Source organism: Amphibalanus amphitrite, unplaced genomic scaffold (assembly GCF_019059575.1).
Source record: "Amphibalanus amphitrite isolate SeventyFive unplaced genomic scaffold, NRLGWU_Aamphi_draft 000468F_arrow, whole genome shotgun sequence".
NCBI classification, from domain to species: Eukaryota; Metazoa; Arthropoda; class Thecostraca; order Balanomorpha; family Balanidae; genus Amphibalanus; species Amphibalanus amphitrite.
Window position 1 is genome coordinate 420,051 of NW_024881962.1, and position 22,682 is coordinate 442,732.

Consider the following 22,682-nt stretch of genomic DNA (forward strand, 5'->3'; position numbering starts at 1 on the left):
TAATCACTTCGCTGAAAAAAGCATGTGGGACTGACATGACTGTCGCTTCTGTCTGACCCGCGGACTCCGCTGTCGGGCCTCTGCCGGGTCTGCGGTCTCAGTGTGGCTCGACCTACTGCGGGATTCTCCCGTCAGCATTGCCCACATACGTCCGTCAGTAGCATCGATAGTGGCGTCTGCGCGTCACCAGAAGGAAACCGCAGCCGCATTCCTCGCCGGACAGAGGCGACTGTCAGTGTACCGGGAACCGTCTCCGTCGCTCTTCGGCCGCTCCTCTGTGCTGGAGTGGTGATGACGCTCCGCGCCTGCCGCTTGCGTGAAATGGGCGAATCACAGGACCGATTCTGAGACGGCAGAGACGGCGAGCAATTACGCATTGGATCTGTCGATGGGTCACGATTCTTCGTTGCTCGTGGATTCTGGGTGCAGTGGAAGAACGTATCACATTCAATGACAATCGTATGCAGGGAGGGTCTTACTTACGCACTACGCAGCATGCTCAATTGCTTCATTATCCTTGAATTTTGTGCCATTTAATATTGCTTGGATTGCCTTAGTTGCATTAACGGGAATTTAGCGTTGTTATGCGTCGGGTGGTGACTCAAATGCCGCTATCGACGGTCTTTTACGTGCCATTTGTTTCATATCTAATTACATGTTTAGGTTCGGTACTTGACTGAGGGAGAACTTTGCCTCGGAAAAGGCAGTGGAAAGAACTGCCAAAGGAACTTCGTCACAGGCTGATGCATCCACCTCACATAAGTCGACATGGCTGAATGGTAAATAGCTACGTTATAAATAGCTCCGTCGTGTATACCACAGACGACTCTCCAGCCCACCCACTCTCCAGTCTCCATACAGGGAGCTGGTAGGTGGCCGTTCCAGAACGATAGCCGAAATGGATGGTTGGACGCCTCTTTTCTATCATTTCCACATTGTTCTCGTCGGCGTTTCTATCGTTTTTGTCGTTTCGGCCGCTGGGCGGCACGCGTCACCGCCCCTTACAGCTGCGTCGCTCTCTACTCGACTGTGTCTGCCGGCTGCATCTGCTGGTCCGCCACGGCGCTGCGTCGATGTCAATTGTGTCGTGAGTGAGCTGGCTGTCCAGCGGCGCGACCACCCGCTGGGCCCGACCAACCGCACCGATCCGAGGCGAAGGGAATCCGGGCGGACCGAGGCGAACGAAACCGAGGTGAGGCGAACTGAGCCAAGTCGAAGTGAGGTGAATCAAACCAAGCTAGACTGAGACTAGCCGAATGCATAGAGCTGAGGCGAAGCAAGCTGAACTTAGGCTAGTCGAACCGAGGCCAGCATATTTTAGTCGGTTTGATGTCTACCGCCGCCGGATCAGCCCAGCTTGGCCGCGAATTGGGTCAGCGCATACTTGACAACCTGGGGCCACGAGCGGTGGTTACACCACGGCGCTTCGCTGCGGCCTCTGATGGCGATGATGGGATTACGCACCTGCCCACGATCCCTGAATGCTCACCTGTTCGGTGCAGCCGGCGGTGAAAAGATAAACTCATTTTGAACTGACGTAGGGTTCTTTTGTGCTCTCGTGAGCAGTGTAAGCTAATTAATCGCCCGACGCTGGCATTTCCATCCGCGAAACTGCACATTGCGCCGGGTTGCAGAACTGGTGGTCCGGTGCAGGTCTGCTCATAGGTATATCGGGCTTGTGCATTTCGACACCGTGCACATCGGAGTACAAGGTCGATCGTTCTTTTTAAAAGAACCATCACCAAAAATCAAGTGAAAATTAATTTATCCCGTAACATGCCGCTTGAATAATTATTTCATTACCTGATTCAGACTAATTGCTGGTAATGCTAAACAAAGCCGACCGCAGAACAGCGTCATTCTGCAGCATTCTGCACTTCAACCACACAATATGAGTTCCGCCCTGGCAATTTATAGTCATCCACCCATGAATTTTATTTGTGAAGCATGGCTGTAGTCACCGGATGGAACATGTCACCGGGCTGCATTGCAAAAAAAAAAAAAACAGTGACTAAATGCGGGAGGGAATATCCTGACACCTATCCGCTTTCAATTTCATGGGATGACGTTTAAGTGTGCTTGCTCGGAGTCGCATGTAAGCGAGCCAAAATGAGTCCGAGAGGCGGTGAACGTCACACTGTCTCGTAAGAACGTGTACTCCTCTCGCCGAACAGAGGCCGTTTGGCGTCGGAATTCCTCCATGCTGTGTCGAGCCGCGTGTTGTGTGGACTGTCCCGACCTCCGCAGTGGCCTCAGTGAACTCGGGTGACCTCTCGTCGGGAGAGGGCTGGTCCCAGTCACGGCCACCGGAAACCTCCCCTGGCTGTTTTCTCCGAACGGTCTCGAAGGGTGGGCTGTGCTGCACCGCCGACCGCTTCGGCCTCTGAAATACGGCACTGGGTGCAGGCAGCGGACGCCCATAGGCCTGTTCCTTGCGTTGTAGTACGGGTTTATCCCCCGAGTCGGGATGATGGAATCAAGCACGGTGCTCTTCTAGCATGCTTGTGCGACCAGTGCATGGTTATTTATATGAGGCCACAATCTGTGTCTTGTTATATAACAACGTTCACCAGGACAAGGTCGCCAGTCATGACTTCGTTCTGAGATGTCGCCATAAACAAGTCCGATCAGAGCCGGATAGTGACATTTTATCTCAGAATTTGTATTCGGTGAACTCCCAAAACCTGAACACCCATCGTGACGAGCAGTTTCTTTGAATGGCATTCACTTGTTTTGAATGATATGCTTCGTCATTTTGGACCGCGTGAGGTTGCAATTACGAATTTCTCTGAGAATGGACATCATAATGTAAGGCGACGATCATTCATTCACATCAATAAGTCGAAAATGATCTACTCCATGCAGCAAAGTAAATCCTCACCTTAATAATCCAACTATCTCACTCTCAGAGTTCCCCAGGCCTTCATTGAGACCGCAATGTCAGTACGTCTGGCGTCATTCGAAGAAGACCTTTGCTTTTAGCAAGCCCGGATTGTCACCAAGCGCAATAATAAGGTATGAAGGATCAAAGCTTACAGGCTCCACATTATGTTCGCTTGGTCATCTGACAGATGAACAATACTTAGTTGCGGAGACGTTTCCATAGTTTATTATGGTAGCAATGTAAATTAAACCGTGCTTCTCAGTGTTTGGTTACCTGGCGGTCGAATATGTAAGATAATAATAAGCAATGCGCTGTGGAACCTCTACTGCACTACTGTTGTCCGTTCCCAGACACTCGGGCACAATGCACGGCTTCCCTCGAGGCAGCCCTCTGGCATCCTTCAATTTCAGCGCCCGTCCTGGCCAACAGTCGTACTCGTAGACCCGGCACGGGCTTCAGTGCGCCGCGAACCTTTCAACCCCTACCCCACTCGTGCCGGCGTCTGTGAACGTGTCAAAACCACGACAGGCCGTCACAGCACACAATGCCTCGCTCCCTGCCTGAACGCCACTCGACTCATGTCGGAATGCTGCACTAGACGGATTGACGGCCACACGATCAGGTGGGTAGACGGGTTAAACCCCTCACCAGATCGTGAGAGGTGTCACACCGGCGGTGGTGACTTGTACAGAGAGTAACGTGACGTTACGTGACGCTAAATGACGTGACGTGACTGGCTGGTGGGCGGATTGATCGCCGTGAGGTGGCCGTGACCGCTGGAGAAAGCCAACAGCGCCGTACCGTCTGCGGTGGTGTGAGCTGATTAATGGGGCCCATTACGAGCCGGATGGGCACCACTCGTTTTATTGGCGGCCGCGCAAAAAGAGACGCCACTCCGGGGCGACCTGTGACTCGAGTGGTTTGATCTTCCGGGAGCTTTACACCTCGGGAAACCACTACGAGACTCTCAGCGTTTTGTGGTGTGTGTCGATCCTCACTTTTTTAGACCTACTCGATTGTAGAAGAGGTGTTTCGGTGGTTGTTCGATACTGCACCGATCCATTTTTGGCTACCGAACAAGGGTCGCGTCCGGTGTGTGTCGTAGTGCTGCAGCCTCCGTGTTGGCAGTGGCCATCCGGCTGTCAGTACCGTGATACAAATCTGATGCCGGGTGATGGAGGGAAGCGTGACCGGATACCCGACCGCCAGCGGAATGTTCCGGCACGTGATTGCAGCGGTCGATCCGTGGCCACGTGTTCTGGTGCAACGTGCAACGTGCAGCGTGCAGGGGGCTCCGTGCACCTCACACCACCGTCCTCCTGCTGCTATTCGTTGTCGTGTTCTTTGATAAATTTGTGGTCTGGGGGAGATGCCAGGTATCCGCATTGGAAGTTGTATTAGAAAGTAATATTGGTTTTAGACGAAAAAGCGCTGCAGTGGTTCGACAAACGACTCGAGTGGTTCTATGCTCGAGTGGTTCGAGTGGTTCGAGTGGTTCCATGGTTTAGTGCTCGCTGTTCTCTGCTCACCTATTTTGCTGGTGAAGATGTGACCGCAGAGTCAGACGTGATACTTGTGAGTGTGACTGTGATAAATACGGCTCTCTAGTGGCTCTGATTTGAGACATTAGTCAGTCATGTGGGGCGACGTGTGTCGCTTGTCATACGCGTGAGGTGCCCCCTCCCCCCACTCACGTCTAAGGTCATTTGACGCACGTAATATTGCGTTGCACGTTGACGGATCCACAAGGGTGATGGAGCGGCCCTCAATGTTGATAAGGTGCCGCACAAGTGTTCACTTGGTGATCTGACCTGTGAGCTTTTAATGTTACAGCACGCGTGCTGCGTCCTATCAAAACGGGCCTTTATAAACCTGATAGTGGCAGTTGCTCTGTTCTCTGATAGATGCTAAGTAGGTTGCGGTTGATAATATTGAGACAAGAAGAACCTTCAGCGACCTTTATCAATATATGGCTAATGAAATAAACTAAGTTTCATAAACTAAGTAAATTAGCTCAAAGGTGCTGTGTGGCCATTGGGCATCGTGTTGATGATAATAATGCTTTCTTGTATACAGTATATTTTCAAAAATAAGTTAGGTACTTGCATTATTGTGCTCTTTATCATAAGTTTTTCATATGAAAGAACAAGGCACAGTCGCGCGTCCGATGACCCGCCGCGGCGCTCAGCGCTCGCCTTCTTACACCGACCTATCAGCTCCCTCCTGAGGTGTTGGGACCCGCGGAGACAGGGGCTCCTCACCTGTGCCCGCCGTTTATGGCCGGACCGTGACGGCCTCCCGCTATCGCCGCCGCCGACGGGCAGCCGTCGTCAGCGTTTTACGGCCTGCCAAAAGCCCTGGTGTCCTGTCATACCGCGCCACTATCTAGCGCGCGCCGCGCCGTGCGCCACGATAGGCGCCCGCCGGCGCGGCTATCGTGGCGCAGATAGACGATTCCGGCGCGGAACGCACGTCACCGATAGCAGTGACGGTCATCAGTGCAGTGTGGTGATCCGATTCGGTAGCTGAGGCGTGGTGAGGGTCACCTGAAGTTTGACCTGACCTAAAGGTGACAGAGTGACCTACCTAAATAGCCTTCGGAATCCTGAACAACAGAAAAGTCAGACGCTGTCGCTAAGCCTTGCTACAGATTTCACCCGCCTGGTATTAAAATGAAACTCATCGAACGATGACTGGGAATCGAAAGGCATCCATCAAACGATCAAGTGACAGCTCGTCCGTCCTTCGGTCCGACTTTCCCTCTGACGAGCCGGACTGGGACGCCCTGCTCATTCGGCGGCTACAGGAAAAGAGGGCATCGGTCCCGTCTATACCCGGGTCTTTAAACCCGTGATGTGTGTGCGAATATAGTGTCAGGTGGCTGTCAAAATGTTGTCGTTAGAAGTGACCGATGATGACCTCTCGAGTGGAGAGCCCCGGAGAGGAGATGTTCCGGATGACTGAGAGCGCTGCTGATCCCTCTCATCTACAGAATTCTCGAGTGGGTCCTTTCCGATGCGGCACCACTTTCACTCTCTCGTGATGGCCCCACCACTTTTTGTTGTCTTTGGTGAAGTGAAGGCATGGTGGGTTGAGGATAGGTGTCTTTTTGCATGCTGTCCTACGTGAGAGGTGACCGATCAGGTTTTGTTGTCTACAGGAAAGGTCACTGTTGTCACCCATGCAGGAGAAGTGACCGCATTGCATAAAAGCGAAAAGGGTAGGTTATATAAGAAGTTAAAGTTCAATGTTGTCATTGTGCAAAATAACATCAATCAAGTACACGACCTACCTGTTTAAAATGTTTGAACAACACCTTCACATTGCTCAATGCTCATTCGAAAGTCGCCTGATCAGGAATACCTGTCTTTGCGGAAATGTTTGTTCGTTTCGGGAGGACGATGCACAGATAGCAAGTCTTCTGACTTCCCGAAATCACCTAGCTTTGTGACACGTCATGAGTCCCTGCGTTTTATGTTGTTTTAAGAAGTTTCGGCCTCATTGATATGTGTGACTGAATACGAGTATGTACCGCTGGTGGATGAATTTTATGCGCTATGGCTCCAGTCGTCTATAGCAGTCGTCCTCTTTCGAAGCCTGAACCCCGGTCCGAGCACCGAACAGTCCCTCCATTATCTGTCAATGACTGTGAACGGCACCTTTCTCTCGGCTCGCCCAACGCCAACCGCGCCCCTCGGCCCTCTCCCGAGCGGCGAACCCTCTCCACTCCACTCCGTTCTGCGTTCCACGGCGGACGGCGGAGAGGAGAAAGGCCGGCCTCGGAGGGAGGGGAGGGGCGAGGAAGGACGGACCAGCGTGGAGAGCGGCGCCGTTGATGACACTGCGTGGATGAATAGGTGTGCAAATACAGCCCGTAACAAAAGGGTGACCTTCAGGCCGTGTGCGATGATGGGAGGTTCATTTGTTTCGGTCATTCGAGCCAAGGTCTGCCATTGGTGATGACGGCTGAGTGCTTCATTCTTCCAATGATGTGTACTGTAAAGCGTTTGTTGTTTGTTTTACCCTTTGCGATACACACTCCTTTTTCACTCATGATGCAAATGAAGAACGGCCAGCGATGCTTTGCCCTTGTTATGACGGATCCAAGATGCATCCGCGCAACAGGCAATTTCCCCTGTTGCTTTTTGCAAATTTAACTTGCACAACACAGCCGTCGTCGTATCGGCGATCGCCGAGGATGTCATCGGATGTTGCATGGCATTAGATATTGTATCGGACGCCCACGCGGCGGCACCTTCAGGGACACGATTGCATCACCGATTGATTCACTCCGCTCGTAAATGCAGGGTGAGCGAACATTTCCTGTGTGGCTCAACAGGCGCTTCTCTTCTTCGGCAGTAGGACCGAGCCCACGCATTGATCCGTGACTCCGTAATATGCCTACTTGCACATTGGCCGACCCGCGAGCTGATGCTCGGCCGAATCTCCCCTACAGGGTGTAACGAAATTATCCGGACATCTTTCTCCGCGCTGTAATTAAGAAGCAAGACATTCTGATATTTTGCCTTTTGAATTATTATATAGCCACCTTTCATAAGAGCGCAGATACAAATTTTTGGAGCATTCCAGCCACTGGATTTTCCAGCACAGTGGGTTTCATATAGAGTAGCGCCTTACTAACCTGTGCCCACAGTGGGGCGGCGCTGGTGGCGGGTGTCCCCTCATTCATCTCCTGATGGACAATAGTCCATAAGATATCGATGGAATTGCATGGGAACTATTCCCAAACCATAGCCCTTTATCCCAGAAGAAAAATAGGTCCTCTCGGCATCACTTCTCATTCTGCTAGGGACTTGAAGGTGGTGCGCCGCCCCGCATGAAGACTGCGCGGCTTGAATCAGGTATCGGTACACGTTCAGAAACCGAGCCCTCCTGTGCCGTCTGGTTGAGTGGCTCCAACCAATCGCTAGCCAGAATGTTGCGCCGGTAATACTCGTCACTGATAGTGGTTTTCTGTGTCGTCATGAGCAGCTTGAATATTACACAGCAGCTGAACATGCTCCAGGTCTGGATTTTGGCCGGATGTTTGACGCCGGCGACGGCCGGCACCTTCGAGCTGCTGGCAGCCCACACATGGCCGATTTGACGACTCAACGGATATCCCAGCTCGAACAGCTTCCCATCCGACCAGGTCACCTCATTCATGTCTTCCTTCGACCAGTGGACACGCCCTGGCCTGAGGCCAAAGGTGGTGAACTGGTTGTTTTCCCATCAATTTCATTGTCTTTTCCAGTTTGAAGGGCAGTAAAACCAAGCTAAAGGGCGGGTAACGGTGAATCATGATGTGGGCCTCCTTTTATCTGCCTTGGCAAGAATTCGAGTCAGTATGCGGATTAATTGGTGCCGTTTCCTTGTCGCTATCTTGACAACTCTCGTCACCACTTGGCAAAGGGCGCCTTTTGCGATTGAGGCCGGGCTGAGTCTGCCACCAAGTCGCAGCTTATTACGCCTCAGGCAGATGTGCTACTGGCTGCTGCTGATGTCCAGCTGCTGACAGACCAGCTTCTGGCTCATGCCACCATGCCACCAACACGTAGCCTTACTACGAAACCAGAGACTGTACTCCCTTCTCTCCACTGCCTTAAACGAAAACTATCTTATGAAACCGTCGGCGACTCGACTCTTACTCAGAGCAAGAGTCATTTCGCAAGGTCAGGTCACTGCTGAGTTGAGAGCAGATACCAGAGGTATGCATTCATCCAATTTTCCAGTTTCTGACATTAAAAAAGAAACTGTGCGAGCAGATATGGCGAAAAAATAGATGTCCGGATAATTTCGTTACACCCTGTATATGCGAAATTCCCGATATCAATATAGGTCACTTTGATTGGCGGGGGACTTCTTGCAGCTTTGCCGGAAAGATATGAACTTATCAGATAAGATATCAGGTATCTTTTATCATGGACATTTGCCGGGGCGTTGAAACTTGTTTGAAGCTGTCCATGATCGCGTCTGATTGCGGCAATGTCAGCTGTGCAAGTTAATCAGCTCCATTGCGTTTCAATCATGACTCATGATTAGTCATGCTTGCACATTGGCGGCTGGTTGTCATGATGCGTCGATGTTTCCTTCCGATAACGCATCTCGATCTTCACTCCGTTCTGTCGGCTTCTCTTCTTGCTGTCCTCTATAGCCAGATAATCTATGTTTCTCTGTCCCCTACCACTACAACCCGTCTAATTCTCTCCAACCATCCACCGTCTCCCCTATTCTCTGTTTCCACACCTTCTCCCTGTTTGACGCGCTCCTGCCACCGCGCTGCCACTGCTCCCGGCGAGACGGCCCGGTTTTTACGGCGGTGCTTCAAGGTGAACAGGCATCCTGACGTCATGATGCCCCAGGCGATCGGTCTGTGGAGTGAACTGTCTCCCTCCCTACCCGCGTCGTAAGGCAGCCCCTGGGGCGTTCGACGAGCTCACGATCCGCCTCGAATGCTACCAGTCTCAAGTCACGAAGGACTATGACTGTAGTCAAACCGGGGTCCGCACAGCCTTTTGAGATTTGTGTGGCTTGATACTTCAGATCGCGGCGTTCGGATGTTTCCATCTAGGGAAGCCACAAGAGAGAATAAATTATATCCTGCATTGCGTGGAATTGGTTAATAGCATCATGGGAGGTTATAAGTTCCACATCCTTTACTTAAATATTAGTTTTATTAGGAAATATTTTCCAGCTTTGGTGCTACCGGACGACCCCAAAGTAGAGGTAATCCCGTATTTCACGCAGGATTTCAGGCGGCACATCGCGTGTTCCTGCTGACCTAGGCTACGTAGTCGGACTTCCAAATACGGTCGGTGCATGGTGGTTAACAAGGTCGGTGATGCCTATCCAATAAGGCCTGAAATTGAGCGACATTCTATGCAGACTACGTCACTGAGACGTTGTGTCTCGACAACGACAAATGTCAATTCGGTGATCGATGAGTGTTAGTTGAGGTCTACGTCGTAAGTGCTGTTTTTGAATAAGAATGCAATGCGAAACATGAGTCTCGATTATCCCGCGCCCTGCTGGGGGGGGGGGGTGTTTGAACACCCCCCCTTGTGGTTTTTCGCGAATATCTCAAAAACGGCGGCGCGGAGCGCCGCCGTTTTTGGTACACCTTATCATGCATCAATTCTACACATGTTGTGAAAATTTCAGACCAAGGTCATTCAAGGTCAGGTCACCAGGTCACTTGAAGTGACCTCACCTCATAAAAAGTTTCAATGTCTGTCATAGCTACACCGAGTGACCGATCGCTTTGAAACTTTCAGCGATTGCTAAGAGCAATAGCATGTACAAAATGTATATCTCAGAATTTTGATATCGATGACCTAAGGTCAGGTCAATTTTGCGACCTCCCCATTATAAGTCAATGGGAGAAAATTGAAATGCGTCTCTTTTGGACGAAAGACATTATAAACACTCCCAAACACTGAATTACAAGTGTTTTAGGCACACTGAACATGAAAATGGTGTCCGTGACCCCTGTTTATGCCCTGAGGTCATCTTAGGTCACGAATGGTATCTAACAGTTTTTCGCAAATAACTTTTGATAGAGGCATGCTAGAGCGATGAACACACCTTAGATGTGTTCAGCTCGACGATACGGATCGACTGATATGCAACATGACCCTTTCCGGTCAGGTCATGACCTTGACCTGAGGTCAAATTTTCAAGTTGACCTTTCAAGGTCAAGTTATAGTTCATTCGATGCGTCTTGACGAGAGGAACACGATGCCGGTAAAAGTAAGCTCGTACAAGGCTTGGGTCAAAAGTTATTGCAGAAAAACTGTTTCCGAAAAAATCGGCTATTTTTGCAGTTTTTGCCCCCTGCAGGCAAAACCGTTGACGTTAGGTCAAATCTGAGAGAATTACTCAGAAAGGGCGTTAATAGGGCTATCTAATGCGCTTTTCTGCGGCGCTGTAGCTCTATTGGTTCCCGAGTTATGCGTTGGCTTCTTGGAAATTTTCGACATTCGACCTGGAAATCGGCGAAATTTTGCCTTCAATGACCTCTGGTGACCTGACCTTTGACCTGATCAAAAAATTGACCGAAGTGATTTCGTCATTATTTTTGACGCTCTTTCGAACGCCGCCTTCCGCGTATCGCTACGTGGCCCAGGAGCCGAGTTAGAAGGGGGGTGTTCAAACACCCCCCCCCCCAGCAGGGCGTGGAAATCCAGGACCCCCAGCCGGGCGCGGGTTATTGTGTCTATGTAGTAGAGTTCTGCACGGCTGCAATTTTCCACAGCCTAGCCGCCCCACAGCCGTGGCTCCACAGCCACAGCCGCCCACAGCCGTGGCAAACTGTGGGCAGCCAGCCGTCAGCCGGCCGTGGATACTGTCAATGAAATGCAACCAAATAGTATATAAGTTGTTTTTAGTTGAAACATATAGCCAAAAGCACATTGCAATGGGCTATAGATTCTCAAGCTCATGAAGCATCATAGGTTAAGTGGTTGTGTATCTGGCTTTAGGCCGAAGGCCTGAAGCCTGATGCGCAACACATGCCTACACAAGCCCTTGCAAGGGGTTAAAAAAGATGGGTAGGTAGGTACCTACATCAACAGAAAACATAAACAACGAACCAGAATAGAAGCATTAGCAATGTAGACATCTAATGCCAAATCCTGAAGCATGGTTGTGGGACAGAGCAACAGACCCTGATGCTTTTCATTATCAATGTTAGGTATGGAAAATGAAACTGAAGTTGATGGACTGTCAAACAGTGATTGTCTAGTCAAAACTCCTGCTTCTTTCTTACCTTGCATATTTTCTGGGGTGTGATATGCCAGGCTTGAAGCAGCCTTCTGAGCAAGTCTCAAACTTATATACGGCCTTGGTCTCAAACTAATTTGATATGCAAGGCATCAAAACACTATTGAGAATCCAAGAAAGAAAAACATTCATCTATTTTGATTTTTCCAAATAATGATCTTCGCTCAAATCCCCAAGGCCGTGCGAGCCACAATTGCCTCTTTCAATCAAAAATTTTACTTGAGTTTTTAATGACGTCAATAGCAAAGAAGTGGCAATAAATTGTTTTGTGTCACTATAAACAGCCATAAAAATTATAATGAATGAATAATAATACTATACAGTTATAAACTTGCTCTAAAACAAAGATAAAGTATCAAACTTTTACATTTTCAGAAGAAGACGTCATTTTATTAGTAAAGTCAACAGCTTGCGTAAGAAATATTGTGTTCAGGGTTTTCACCGTCATGTGAATTACGTGTTCAGGGTTTTCACCATCATGTGAATTAACCGTAAGTAAGGTTCATGCTCACTTATAATCTAATTCCATTGGCTTCGTTGATCAGCATTTTCTGTTAGCGGTCACTCACACACCAGTTAGAACATAAAGCGCCAGTTTTATATTATGTAATTGGACTTGCTGAAAATCCAGAAATACATCTAAGAGTTATTTTAGATTATATTTTATGAAGCCTTTACCTGTTTTACCTAGGCCTGATTTCTTTTTCTATCACCTGAAAGAATTATTGAACGCAAGTCTTCAATAGCTGTAAGGTGCTCTCCTAATGACCAGGTGATGAGGTGAGATTGATTTCAGAGGGATGTGACAAAGTAATATGTTGCATTTTCTGAAACTGTCAAGCTCTTGATGATGAAGGAACAATTGGTACCTATAATTAGTATTCTATACCAGAGTGCAAACTCCCCTACAGCAAATGGTAAAAACATTACAGGTTTTCAAAGGCTTCACCACTTTCAATGCTGCTGGGCATCCTTTGCATGATTTTTACAGGCTAGACTGCTTATCAGAATGTAAGATTAAGGATTTAAAATTTTATATTTGAGTACTTAAGATTGAGCTTGAAATCTCACAGCCGTGGCCACAGCCGTAGCCGTGTTCTTGGAGATATTTGCAGCCGCCCCGGCCCACAGCCGTGGGGCTGCAGCCAGCCGCGGCTGCAGCCGGCCGGTGCAGACCTCTACTATGTAGGTATAACGTTTATTAAACGGTGTTACATAATGATAAATGGCTCTACTACTTGTAAACGTTCACCTGCCTGTATACCTACTTTGTTTACAAGCATATATAAATACAAAATCCATGGGCCGTAGATATATGGTATAGGTTAATACTGCGAAGCCCAAGAAGTGACACCATGTTTGCGCCTCAGACCGACGCAAAAGTCTGGCTGCGCGGTTGTTTTCACGGAAAACTGTTGTTTATCGCACCAGCATCGGTGCGTGACATTCGCTGCAATCTCGCTATGATAAGGGCCGTTTGGCGGTAATTTACCAACAGGATAGATGCGGATACCTTTACAACGAAACGGCTCTGTTCTGGCTGAATGCCAGTCGACTGACTGTCGCACTGTGAATGGTGTCCATTTATACGGGAAATAATCATGAATGGAGTGTTCCATTGATTTTTTACACTTTTATTTGTACATTTTATTTTTAAATGTCAGGTGTGTATTATCTCTGGAGTACTTTTTAGGGATGACATCAACCCCAATATCTACTATTAGATATGTGCACTATGGTCTATGCAGTGCGCACTGCGCATTGCACAGTACATACAAGTGCCTAGCTTTAACCACATATCCCCTCCCTTTGTCTCCCCTTTATCTCTCCTTTCACTTTCATTTGTGGCTCGCTGTGCACCGTCCCCCAGTTCCGGAACAGCATACATACCTCCCTGCAGTTACGATCGCGGCTCGGGGCGCAAGTGTCGTCGCTCATCTCCCGTGCAGTGGGGCCGCAGGTAAATCTACCCTTATCTTACCCCTGCGCCGCACTGCCGCACGTGCAGTCCGGCCTCTCTGGTGCCGCGGAGGCCCGTGTGGTCCTAGCTGGTGAACGGTGACCGGTGACTTAATTAATTGGTGACTGCGCCGAGTGAGTTCACCGACAAGGGGCTCATTTGGGGAGCACGCAGTGGCCGGACTGGCGAATGGAGATTTGCGATGCAACTGGTCGGTTGGTATTAGCATAAGTGCCGTGCAGTCGTTGACCAGGTACCGTTGACGTTGACGTTGACCTGGTACCGGTAAGAGAAGGTATTCGCTGGACGTGGTAGGAGCTGAGTATAACGTAGCGGTCGCGGACCTTTCCAATCTCCAAGATGCGACGACTTGAGCTACATATATTCTCTTAGCCATGGCTGGCGACAAGGTGCGACAGACTTGGCAGCGAAACGATATCTGTTTAATGTTGCACTCATCATCAAAGAACCGGCGGTGAACAAGTATCAGTCAGCGGGTTTATGCTAGCCTTTCTCCAGGCTTCCCACTTTTCTACGAAATCTAAAGCTAACATTCATCTCAAACTTCATGCTAAATTCAAGCAGTCGCGCTGAGTATGATCGGCTGCCTCCCCGGGCCCGTGATCGTCATGAGGTCATCACGCGGCCTCGGTCACCCGGCCCCGACAGGCTCTCTGCTGCCTGCTCAGACGCCGCACCATCCTCCGCCAGCGGCGTGCAGGTCCCGTGTCGGCCGGCCGTCCTCCCAGCCCGGCGCGGCGGCCGCCCGGACGGTCGGCGCATTCCAGCCGGCCAGCCGGCCGGGCCGGTCAGCTGAGGGCTGGAGGCCGCGGGCCGGCTCGGCCCGCCGCGTGCAGCCAGCGCCGATCGTCCCCAGCGGCCGCCGGCGGCCACGGCCGGTTTTTCTGCGCCGTTTTTGCCTAGTTGGGCGCCCGCCGGCGTCGGGCTGCGGCTAGTTCGCAGAGAACGGAATTATGCAGTGCAGAGCAGGTGGAAAGGTGGCAGTGGCAGTGAATAGAAGACAAAAACTTGCAACGTCTTCTGACCCATCAACTCTGCTCAGTAACAGTTCCATGAAACGAACCGGGAACATGGCAATCGTCAAACTGTTTATCTTGCAGTGCCCGGATACATCATGCAACACTCGAGAAGGCCTGATTGCCCGCTTCCGATGCCTATAAACTCGTTCCTCTTATCATCTCCCTAGCGGCCGGTCGCTCCAGCTCTCGGTTCGCACCGTGTTTTAGTTACATAAATCGTATCGTCTATTTTACATTTTAATTCGCGCAAATAGCCAAAAGCTGGTTGCAATGGCAAGGTATCGTACGGATCATGTCACCTGGCAAGCCTCCGCACGGAACTACGCGACTATATAACTTTGTAAACTTCCATTCACTGCATGTGCAAGCCGTCTGTGTGTGTTCCCCCACCTGGTACAGCTGGCTTGCATCATAGGCGAGTCTGTATTGTTTGGTCGTGCGGAGGGCGAATTAGTCAACTTTGGGCCCAAGGCGGCAACCCTAACGCGAACCAATCAGCTATTGTGTTATTCTCTGTTCGCATGTTGTGTGATGGCACAGCGTCTCGAATCGCCTGTATGACGTCTGTTTGTCCAGAAATGCATGACTGGTCGGTGTGACGTCAAGTCTCGTGTGGTCGTTCGCTGCCCAACGCCCACAGTCTCGGCTCTCAGGCGTTGCCGGCGGCCCTGTCTTGAACTGAAGGTGACTGGGCTGGCTGATGCAGGGGCGACCTTGGAGGTCTGACGTGGTCCCTGTCTGGGGTGGGATGATGCGTGACTGCCGAGATGCCGCCTCGGCAATCAAACGTGCTGCTGGAGGAAAGCTGGAGATGAACGGCGGTCGCTTTATTTGTCGGCTTTGGGTTTTACCTGTTTGTATCAGTTGTTCTAATTGGTTTTTCGGATCTGAGAACGCCAGTTCGTGTTTCGCATATGGGCATGGCTCGCAGCCAACACATGCCATTTTTTAGCGCATGAACGTTTGATAGGGCCTGAAAGCCGTCAGTCGGCATTCACAGGCCGACATCTCTTCAAATCTTAAACGGTATTGCATCCGTTTGTCTTGAGTCATTTTGCTTTTTTACTCTTTAGTGTATTCGAGCTTTAGGTACACTGCATTCTTCTCGTGCATATTTACATCGCTCGTTCGTTCTTGTTTACCATAACACAAAGACGGTAAGTGCTGCTCAACCATGTAACTATTTACCATTCATCATGCCTGGACGCTTCCTAGCGCTGCGCCGAGGCATGCTCCTCTCTTCTCGTATCGTGCCAGAACGAGGAGCCACGGGGTCCTATGAGCCTTGCATACTGACCGCCCTGCCATGACCGGTGCCTCTGACCGGGCCCGGTGGAGGCGAATGCTGGTCGCGTGGGCGTTGGTTGCACCAGGGGTGCCTGGTGCCACCGCGCCCGCCAGGCGTGCTGACTGGTTTCTGCTCTGGCCATGCCGTCATGATCTTCGCTCTGGTCAGCATCATGAAGCGCCCAGAGGCGTGGTCGTCTTGAATGTCTTCTTATTTTGAGGAGTGGGCGTTGGAAGGTTCGGGGATATGAGCCGAGCCGTCGCACCGGCCGGCTGAGCTTTTCACCAGTGCCAATGGCAGGCTCTGCAACTCTGTTGTAGCCGCTGTTCAATTCGATGTCCATGCTGCACCATCAACGGTGTACTGGCACTGCACGGTCGTTGACAAAGTTTTGGCGGTGGCACGGCTATGTCTCCGCACTCAGCCCCGGACATACGTCATACGACCTCACCGACCGACCCGCGGTCACCGCGGCCTCTCCGAGGCCTCCGTGTCTGGCATCGTGCCAAAAATCCCCACCACGATCCACCGTCCCGCAGCGCGGCCCCGAAACAATGAGCTTCATACAGCTACTCCCAACAGCGGCAGCGTGCGCCCAGCCCCATTGAGTCGCACGATCATGAAACAGGTGAAGGTGTTGCATAACTATCCTCTTCAGGCCGCGTTCTCTTCTTCAGAAGCTAATCGCAGGAACAATGGTGGCCGTGCCTTGCCGAGGCAGACGGCTGGTGGCTCTGGGACCGGTTCTGCTCGTGGAAGGCCCACCAGCCGCCGCTCTGGGCACGCCCCAATGCAGTAAACACCGAGAACCGGGCCGGCCAGGCGAGTGTTGATGGGGAGGCGCCTGTTGGAAAACATCGACACGGGGATGTTTGTGCAAATTATCGGAAATCTAGGGCATGTTTCAAATGAGCTGTTAGTGTCTGAATCACAGCAGCCAGTGTAAATGAAATGATTGACGATTGGTTGGAAGTTTTATGAGCGATAGAAGCAACAACGTTTTGTTGTTTGCTTTGGAGGAACCTGCATTTGACAGATGCAGGGTCAGGTCCGTATATCAGATAACTTGTTTATCTTCCCAGCTGGTGTTTGGTTTGCGACCTTCAACGGGTTTTAGCAGCGCAAACAACGGAACAAGGTGATTGAGTGCCCGTCGTACAGCGGCAAAGAACTGTTTCAACCACGTTGGAAGTGTTAGATATTTTATAACATTATCGAAGTGTCCAATTTTCTTCCTCTTTGCGAATGCAGATTGTGGCCCCGAATTTTTGTCAATCGACTCTATAGTTAGCGACTATTAACTAGGTTATCGGACCCCGACCACAACCTCTAGCCATATGCGCATAGATAAAGCTTCGCCGTAGCCCCTGCACGGTCGTCAGCGACTGCAGCTTCATCACAGAGCAGAACCGGCAAAACATCGACAGATCTATAAAACATTAACCCGACTCGTCCAACCCAGACAAGACACATCAGTCATCTGTGAACTTACACCGTGTCTCCCGTAAACACATACCGGGTGGCCCAGAAAAAACGTTCCCAACTTCAAATCAATATTTCTCAGAAAGTGATAAAGATACAACATTGAAACTTCGAATAGTCAATGCGGCACACATTTTCAGTAAATGGTGTGATTTTCATGGTGTTCGGTAAATTACTTTTTAAACGGTTCGTGTTTCAAGCATGCCATGTAAAAATTACTTTTTTGCTCCGATGTTTACTCAAAAATGTGAGTGAACAGGTCACTTTCACCCCTCGGCACCACGGCCTAGAGCCATGGCTGCTACTGGCAGCTAGTCTCATTGATGGTTCGGGTCTCAGGATGACACATTCCATCAGGCAACCACGATGGCTCTGTGCCAGTGGCATCGGAAGAAGTTTCCAGTTTTCTAACCATCTTGTGGCTCAAATGCTTTCCTGGCTGACATTCCTGGGAAAAGGTAGCTTTTCAACCAGTTTTCTTTTTTGTCATCTGCTGGCAATGTTGTTTTTCATAAAATGTTATGTGGTCTTCTGGCACAGGAACTAGTCTGTTTTAGTTTGTTTTCCTTATCCGGTCGATTTACTGTTTGATCTACTGAAAGGAGGGTAATCAGCAGTAATCCATGCACCGTGCCACGAATCATGATTTGGTGTTAAAACGAATGGCATCCATGAGCACCATTTTGGCTCAGTATTTGAATATTTGGCACATAAGTGAGACACAAATATTTAAAATAAGAACATACGTGTTGGTTTCATTCACATGCTCTATTTTTCTATTCTATTTTATAACATGGGGCGTCTAACTCAATCATCACTATCGTTTGACATCGGCAAAAAAAGCAAAAACGTCTTGCTTAATTCAACTCAAGATTGCCAACTTGAAAATGATGGTATAGTGTTGTAATTTAGCATACCAATGCGCAAAGAAATGACGCAAACTTGCTGAAAATTTTGTCTCGTTATTTGCACTCAAATTTGATATATAGGCCTCCAAAGTTCGGAACGTTTTTTCTGGGCCACCCGGTATATGGTTCTATGTCGCCTACACTTCAACAGAAAACCGGGACGGGAGAAGTTCTTGTCCGCTGCAAACCGTTTGCACCGAAACATCCTTGTGAATTGATGAACGTGCGGTGGATGTCCAAATTCACTTATCCGTTTGTCGAATACCTTCCATATGAATCGTAAAGCACACACGCACGTGCCCATTGTCCATGTATGTATATTCTTCTGTGCACATTTTGTGTCTGGCACTGAATCGTGACGTGTCCGTGTACACTGTTTTGGTCGTGCATGGCTTCGTTGTCGTGACACCGTCGCGCGGTCCGTCTTACTGTCCGCCCTGCCGACATCACGCGGGACCTCCCGAAGCAGCCTTCTGTTTCAGCGTTTTCAGATGTGGTCCAGCTTCACTGCTGACATGGATGATCGGCTAACTGGGTGTTTTGGACCTGTGGGACTGTTTTAGGCTGACTCGGCACTGTTTTCAGAGTGAAACTACCGCTGAAGATAGTGCAAAACAGACGGCGTCACAGGCGGAAGGTAGCGACGAGCCCCCGCCGCCCGTGCCGCCCAAAACAGACCTGGCCTCTGAGGAACAGAGTCCCGCTGCCACCCCCGCCGAGGCGACGACCGAGTCTGAGGTCAAATCAGAGACAGAGGCGAAATCCGTGGAAGAGAAGCCAGCAGAAGAGAAGTCATCAGACGAGAAACCAGCAGAAAAAGAGGATGAAGAAAAGACGGCGGAGAGCAAACCCGAAGAAGACAAAGTCACCGAAAAGAAACCTGAAGAAGAAGATGAGCCGGCGGAGAAACCCGCAGAAGAGAAGACACCCGAAGCGTCACCATCAGAGGTTGGTTGGTGTAAAGGTGTTTGCGGCGAAGGTGACGGCGTGACATCAGTACAGCAGCTTCTTCTGGTGAACGGAAACAGCTTACCTCGGTGGATTTGGCGGCCCGGCGCTGGTCTAACGCCTCTGCTGGTTCGGGTGGCGACTGACTCACCCCTTACCGTGTGTATGATCGGTGTTTGGAGTGACTAACCGGAGGACCGGTCGGCGGCCGGTCCGGTGGTGGAACGATAACGCTTCTCCAATTTCAGACCCGTGCTGCGGCCCGGATGGTGCAGCAATTCGGCAGATACAGACCTCAGCGCGGTGATGCAGTGCTCTTCTGCTTCTCTATTTTCTGCTGTTTTACCTCATACCCATACCGTATCTCAATGTTTGTGCTGGATAAAGATCAGCAGCATGGACAGAACAGGCTCTCGGAAATAAGTACAAAATTACACCCGCCAGTGCTCAAAGAGAACCGATAAATCCAATCAAGGAACTAACGGGACAATATGTTTTGCAAATGCTTGTCATCTTTTCATAGAACAACTTGCGTTCCTGTCCCAATGCATACCTGTCTGGCCACAGAATTTAACGAGCGTCCAATATTTGATCGTAAGCCGCCCCTAGAACAAGTCCCGGATTAGAGTAGTGTTGTGTCAAGGACCGGTGCCTCTCTGAACGGCATGAGATCTGCAGGCCGGTCAAGATACCCTAGCTGCAGACATCCACACTTCACAATATCCATAGGAACTATGTGCGCCCGTTACTCTCTTATTGCGACGGGGGCGGAGGAGGGGGCAGAGTGCGTTAGAGATTTTTCAGGTCAATGGTCATACCCGGGACCAGCCGTGCTGTATCGCTGTGCCGTATCTCCGGATTCAAGCTGATAACATTGCCTCCGTAAGCAATTAACTTCTTTGTAGATTTTTATTAAGCTAGTGTTACCATAATGATCTAGCATTTTATTTGGCACGCATTGACATATAGGCGTCTCCTGGACCAGCGCACTGAGTCACCGTTTGATTCACTGAATTCACTACCGTCTACCATGCTGCCTGAATGATCGTCTGGCACGGGATCTTGTCTGACTCACGGATGCCGACTCGTAACGACCACGCCAGCCGAGTCACACTGAAAAAAAACTTACTCCCCATTTTCTAATTTTAGAATGCCAAAAAGCACTCCTGCAATCGAATAATTTTATGACCTGGCATAAGCGCCTAAAATGGGGAGTTTTTGGGAATAAAACTAGCATATAGAATATATTTAGTATCCGAACGCTTATATTATTCGCGCTAGGGAGTAATTGTATGACGGAGGATAAAAGTATGCTATCTTTGGATAAAATTACACCAGATGATAATTTTATTAACTTAATACTAAAATTACTCCCATTCGGGGAATAATATTGCCATGCCAAAAAGCACTCCTTTTTTCGATAATTTTACCCCGGAGTAACTCCCCGGTAAAATCAAGCCCCGGTGTAAAAGTACCACCCCTGATAATGCGGGGTGATGTGATAATATTATGACCAAGTGTAAAATAAGGAATGCATTTTAACAATGTATTGAAACACCAACAATTGATTAACGAATGGTACCTGAGCATCAGCAGGTACGGGGACCCGCAGTTGCTACTGTACACGAACCCCAACTCTAGCCGTCTGTCCTGTCCAGTAACATTTGATAGCATTGATATCGACTAACGGTCCCTGTACAAGAGCAGCTGAGGTTTTCTGTGCGTGCCCTCTGACAGCTTATCGCTGTTCCTGGTGAGGGTGCTGGGACAATTTACTCAGGGTCGCTGTACAGTAGCAACTGCGGGTCCCCGTACATCTTAATTTGGACGCACTTCCAGTGATGGCGCATTGCGGCCGACAGGGACGTAATTTTGCTTCCTAGTTGAGGAGCGGCGTCTCAACTGGGAGGCAAAACTTCGTCTCTGCCGGCCGCAATGCGAAATCACTGGAAGGACGTTCAAGGTCACAACTCACAAGGGGTTATGGTTAACACTGAGGCTAACGAATAACATCTGCGCACAGAACCACCGCCACGGATGGCAGATAAAACGAGCGTGTGTGGTTAACACTGAGGCTAATGAATAACATCTGCGCACAGAACCACCGCCACGGATGGCAGATAAAACGAGCGTGTGTGGTTAACACTGAGGCTAACGAATAACATCTGCGCACAGAACCACCGTCACGGATGGCATATAAAACGAGCGTGATCTGGGCTATGAAAGACGTACTGAGACTCATTGGCGTACTGAGACCGCCGCAGCTGAATTAGTCATAATACAGAGGCTCCAGTAGTGTGAGCCACACGTTGCGAGTCACTTCAGCCACAGGTGAGCCACAAGTCACGAGTCACTTGAACCACAGGTGAGCCACAGGTCGCCAGTCATTCGAAGTGGGCATCTCCGATGCTGCAGTTCTACACTACCTAGGTAACCTCTCACACCTTCTGTGATAAGCCAGATAGGTTTACATCGAATCCCACACTCCGGTAAAGAATCTCGAACAGGGCCCTGCAGGGCCCCGTGAACTTTGTGTAGAAGACAGCGTGGGCGGCCGTCATTAGGGCCACGGTCTCCAACCTGGTGGCCGGCAGTTGGCAGACCACCACACCGTCCACCGATAGTTCCTCACCTGCCTGACGAACCCCGTTTCTCGGATCCGCCAAGGTGCCAATGGTTGTTCCACAACCATAGGCAAGTAGAGCTAGCAGCTCGTCGTCTGCCGTGAAAAAGAATATTGCAGTCAGTTGGCATCAATGCATATTGTACAAATAAACGTAAAGGAAACCTAGGAGAGAAACAAGGAACCGCGTTCGTACAGTAGCTGGCTATGCCATCTACAGTATCTGGAGACGATTCTTCGCTTCTTCCTGATTTCTTTTCACTCTCAAAATCGTAGTACGATGCGTAATACGTTTGCGTAGAACGATACACTCTTGCAACTAAACGTGGTGCATAATTACAAAATAATTATACGTCGTTAAAATATTTAAGTGAAATAAGAAATTAGTACCCGATGTTTCGCTGTCATGGTTAAGTATGGAGTGCAAGTAGGTATCAAACTGCATGTAACTGTGGTATATTTGGAGACAATGAAGACAACCATGAATGGAGACAACCTGGATGGAGACAACCATGACTTTTCAATATCACTAGAGTTAAACAACACTTTTTGACTAATAGCAAAACCAACGACGATTGGCTGTCCAAAGGTGAGGTACAACATGTTGTCCCGCCCGTCGTTAAAGTGCCACCTTTTTACGGTTTTCGGTTTAAAACGGTTTTTAGTAGAGCTGACCCACCTATGACCTACCCTGAAGTCCGTTTCCCGAAATTCGTCCTAGTTTTCGAGATATCCGCATTCAAACTTCACATTGATGCCATCACAAAA

The 22,682-nt window shown here is 49.7% G+C and overlaps 1 protein-coding gene across 1 annotated transcript in view; it reads left to right on the forward strand.

The window, feature by feature from the left end:
* LOC122392081 (Na(+)/H(+) exchange regulatory cofactor NHE-RF2-like) overlaps positions 1–22,682 on the forward strand; it is a 35,713-nt gene that overhangs the window by 4,238 nt on the left and 8,793 nt on the right. Inside the window, exon 2 of the mRNA XM_043386583.1 lies at positions 18,929–19,291. Coding sequence (XP_043242518.1) covers positions 18,929–19,291 — 363 coding nt within the window. The remainder of the gene's footprint in view (positions 1–18,928; positions 19,292–22,682) is intronic.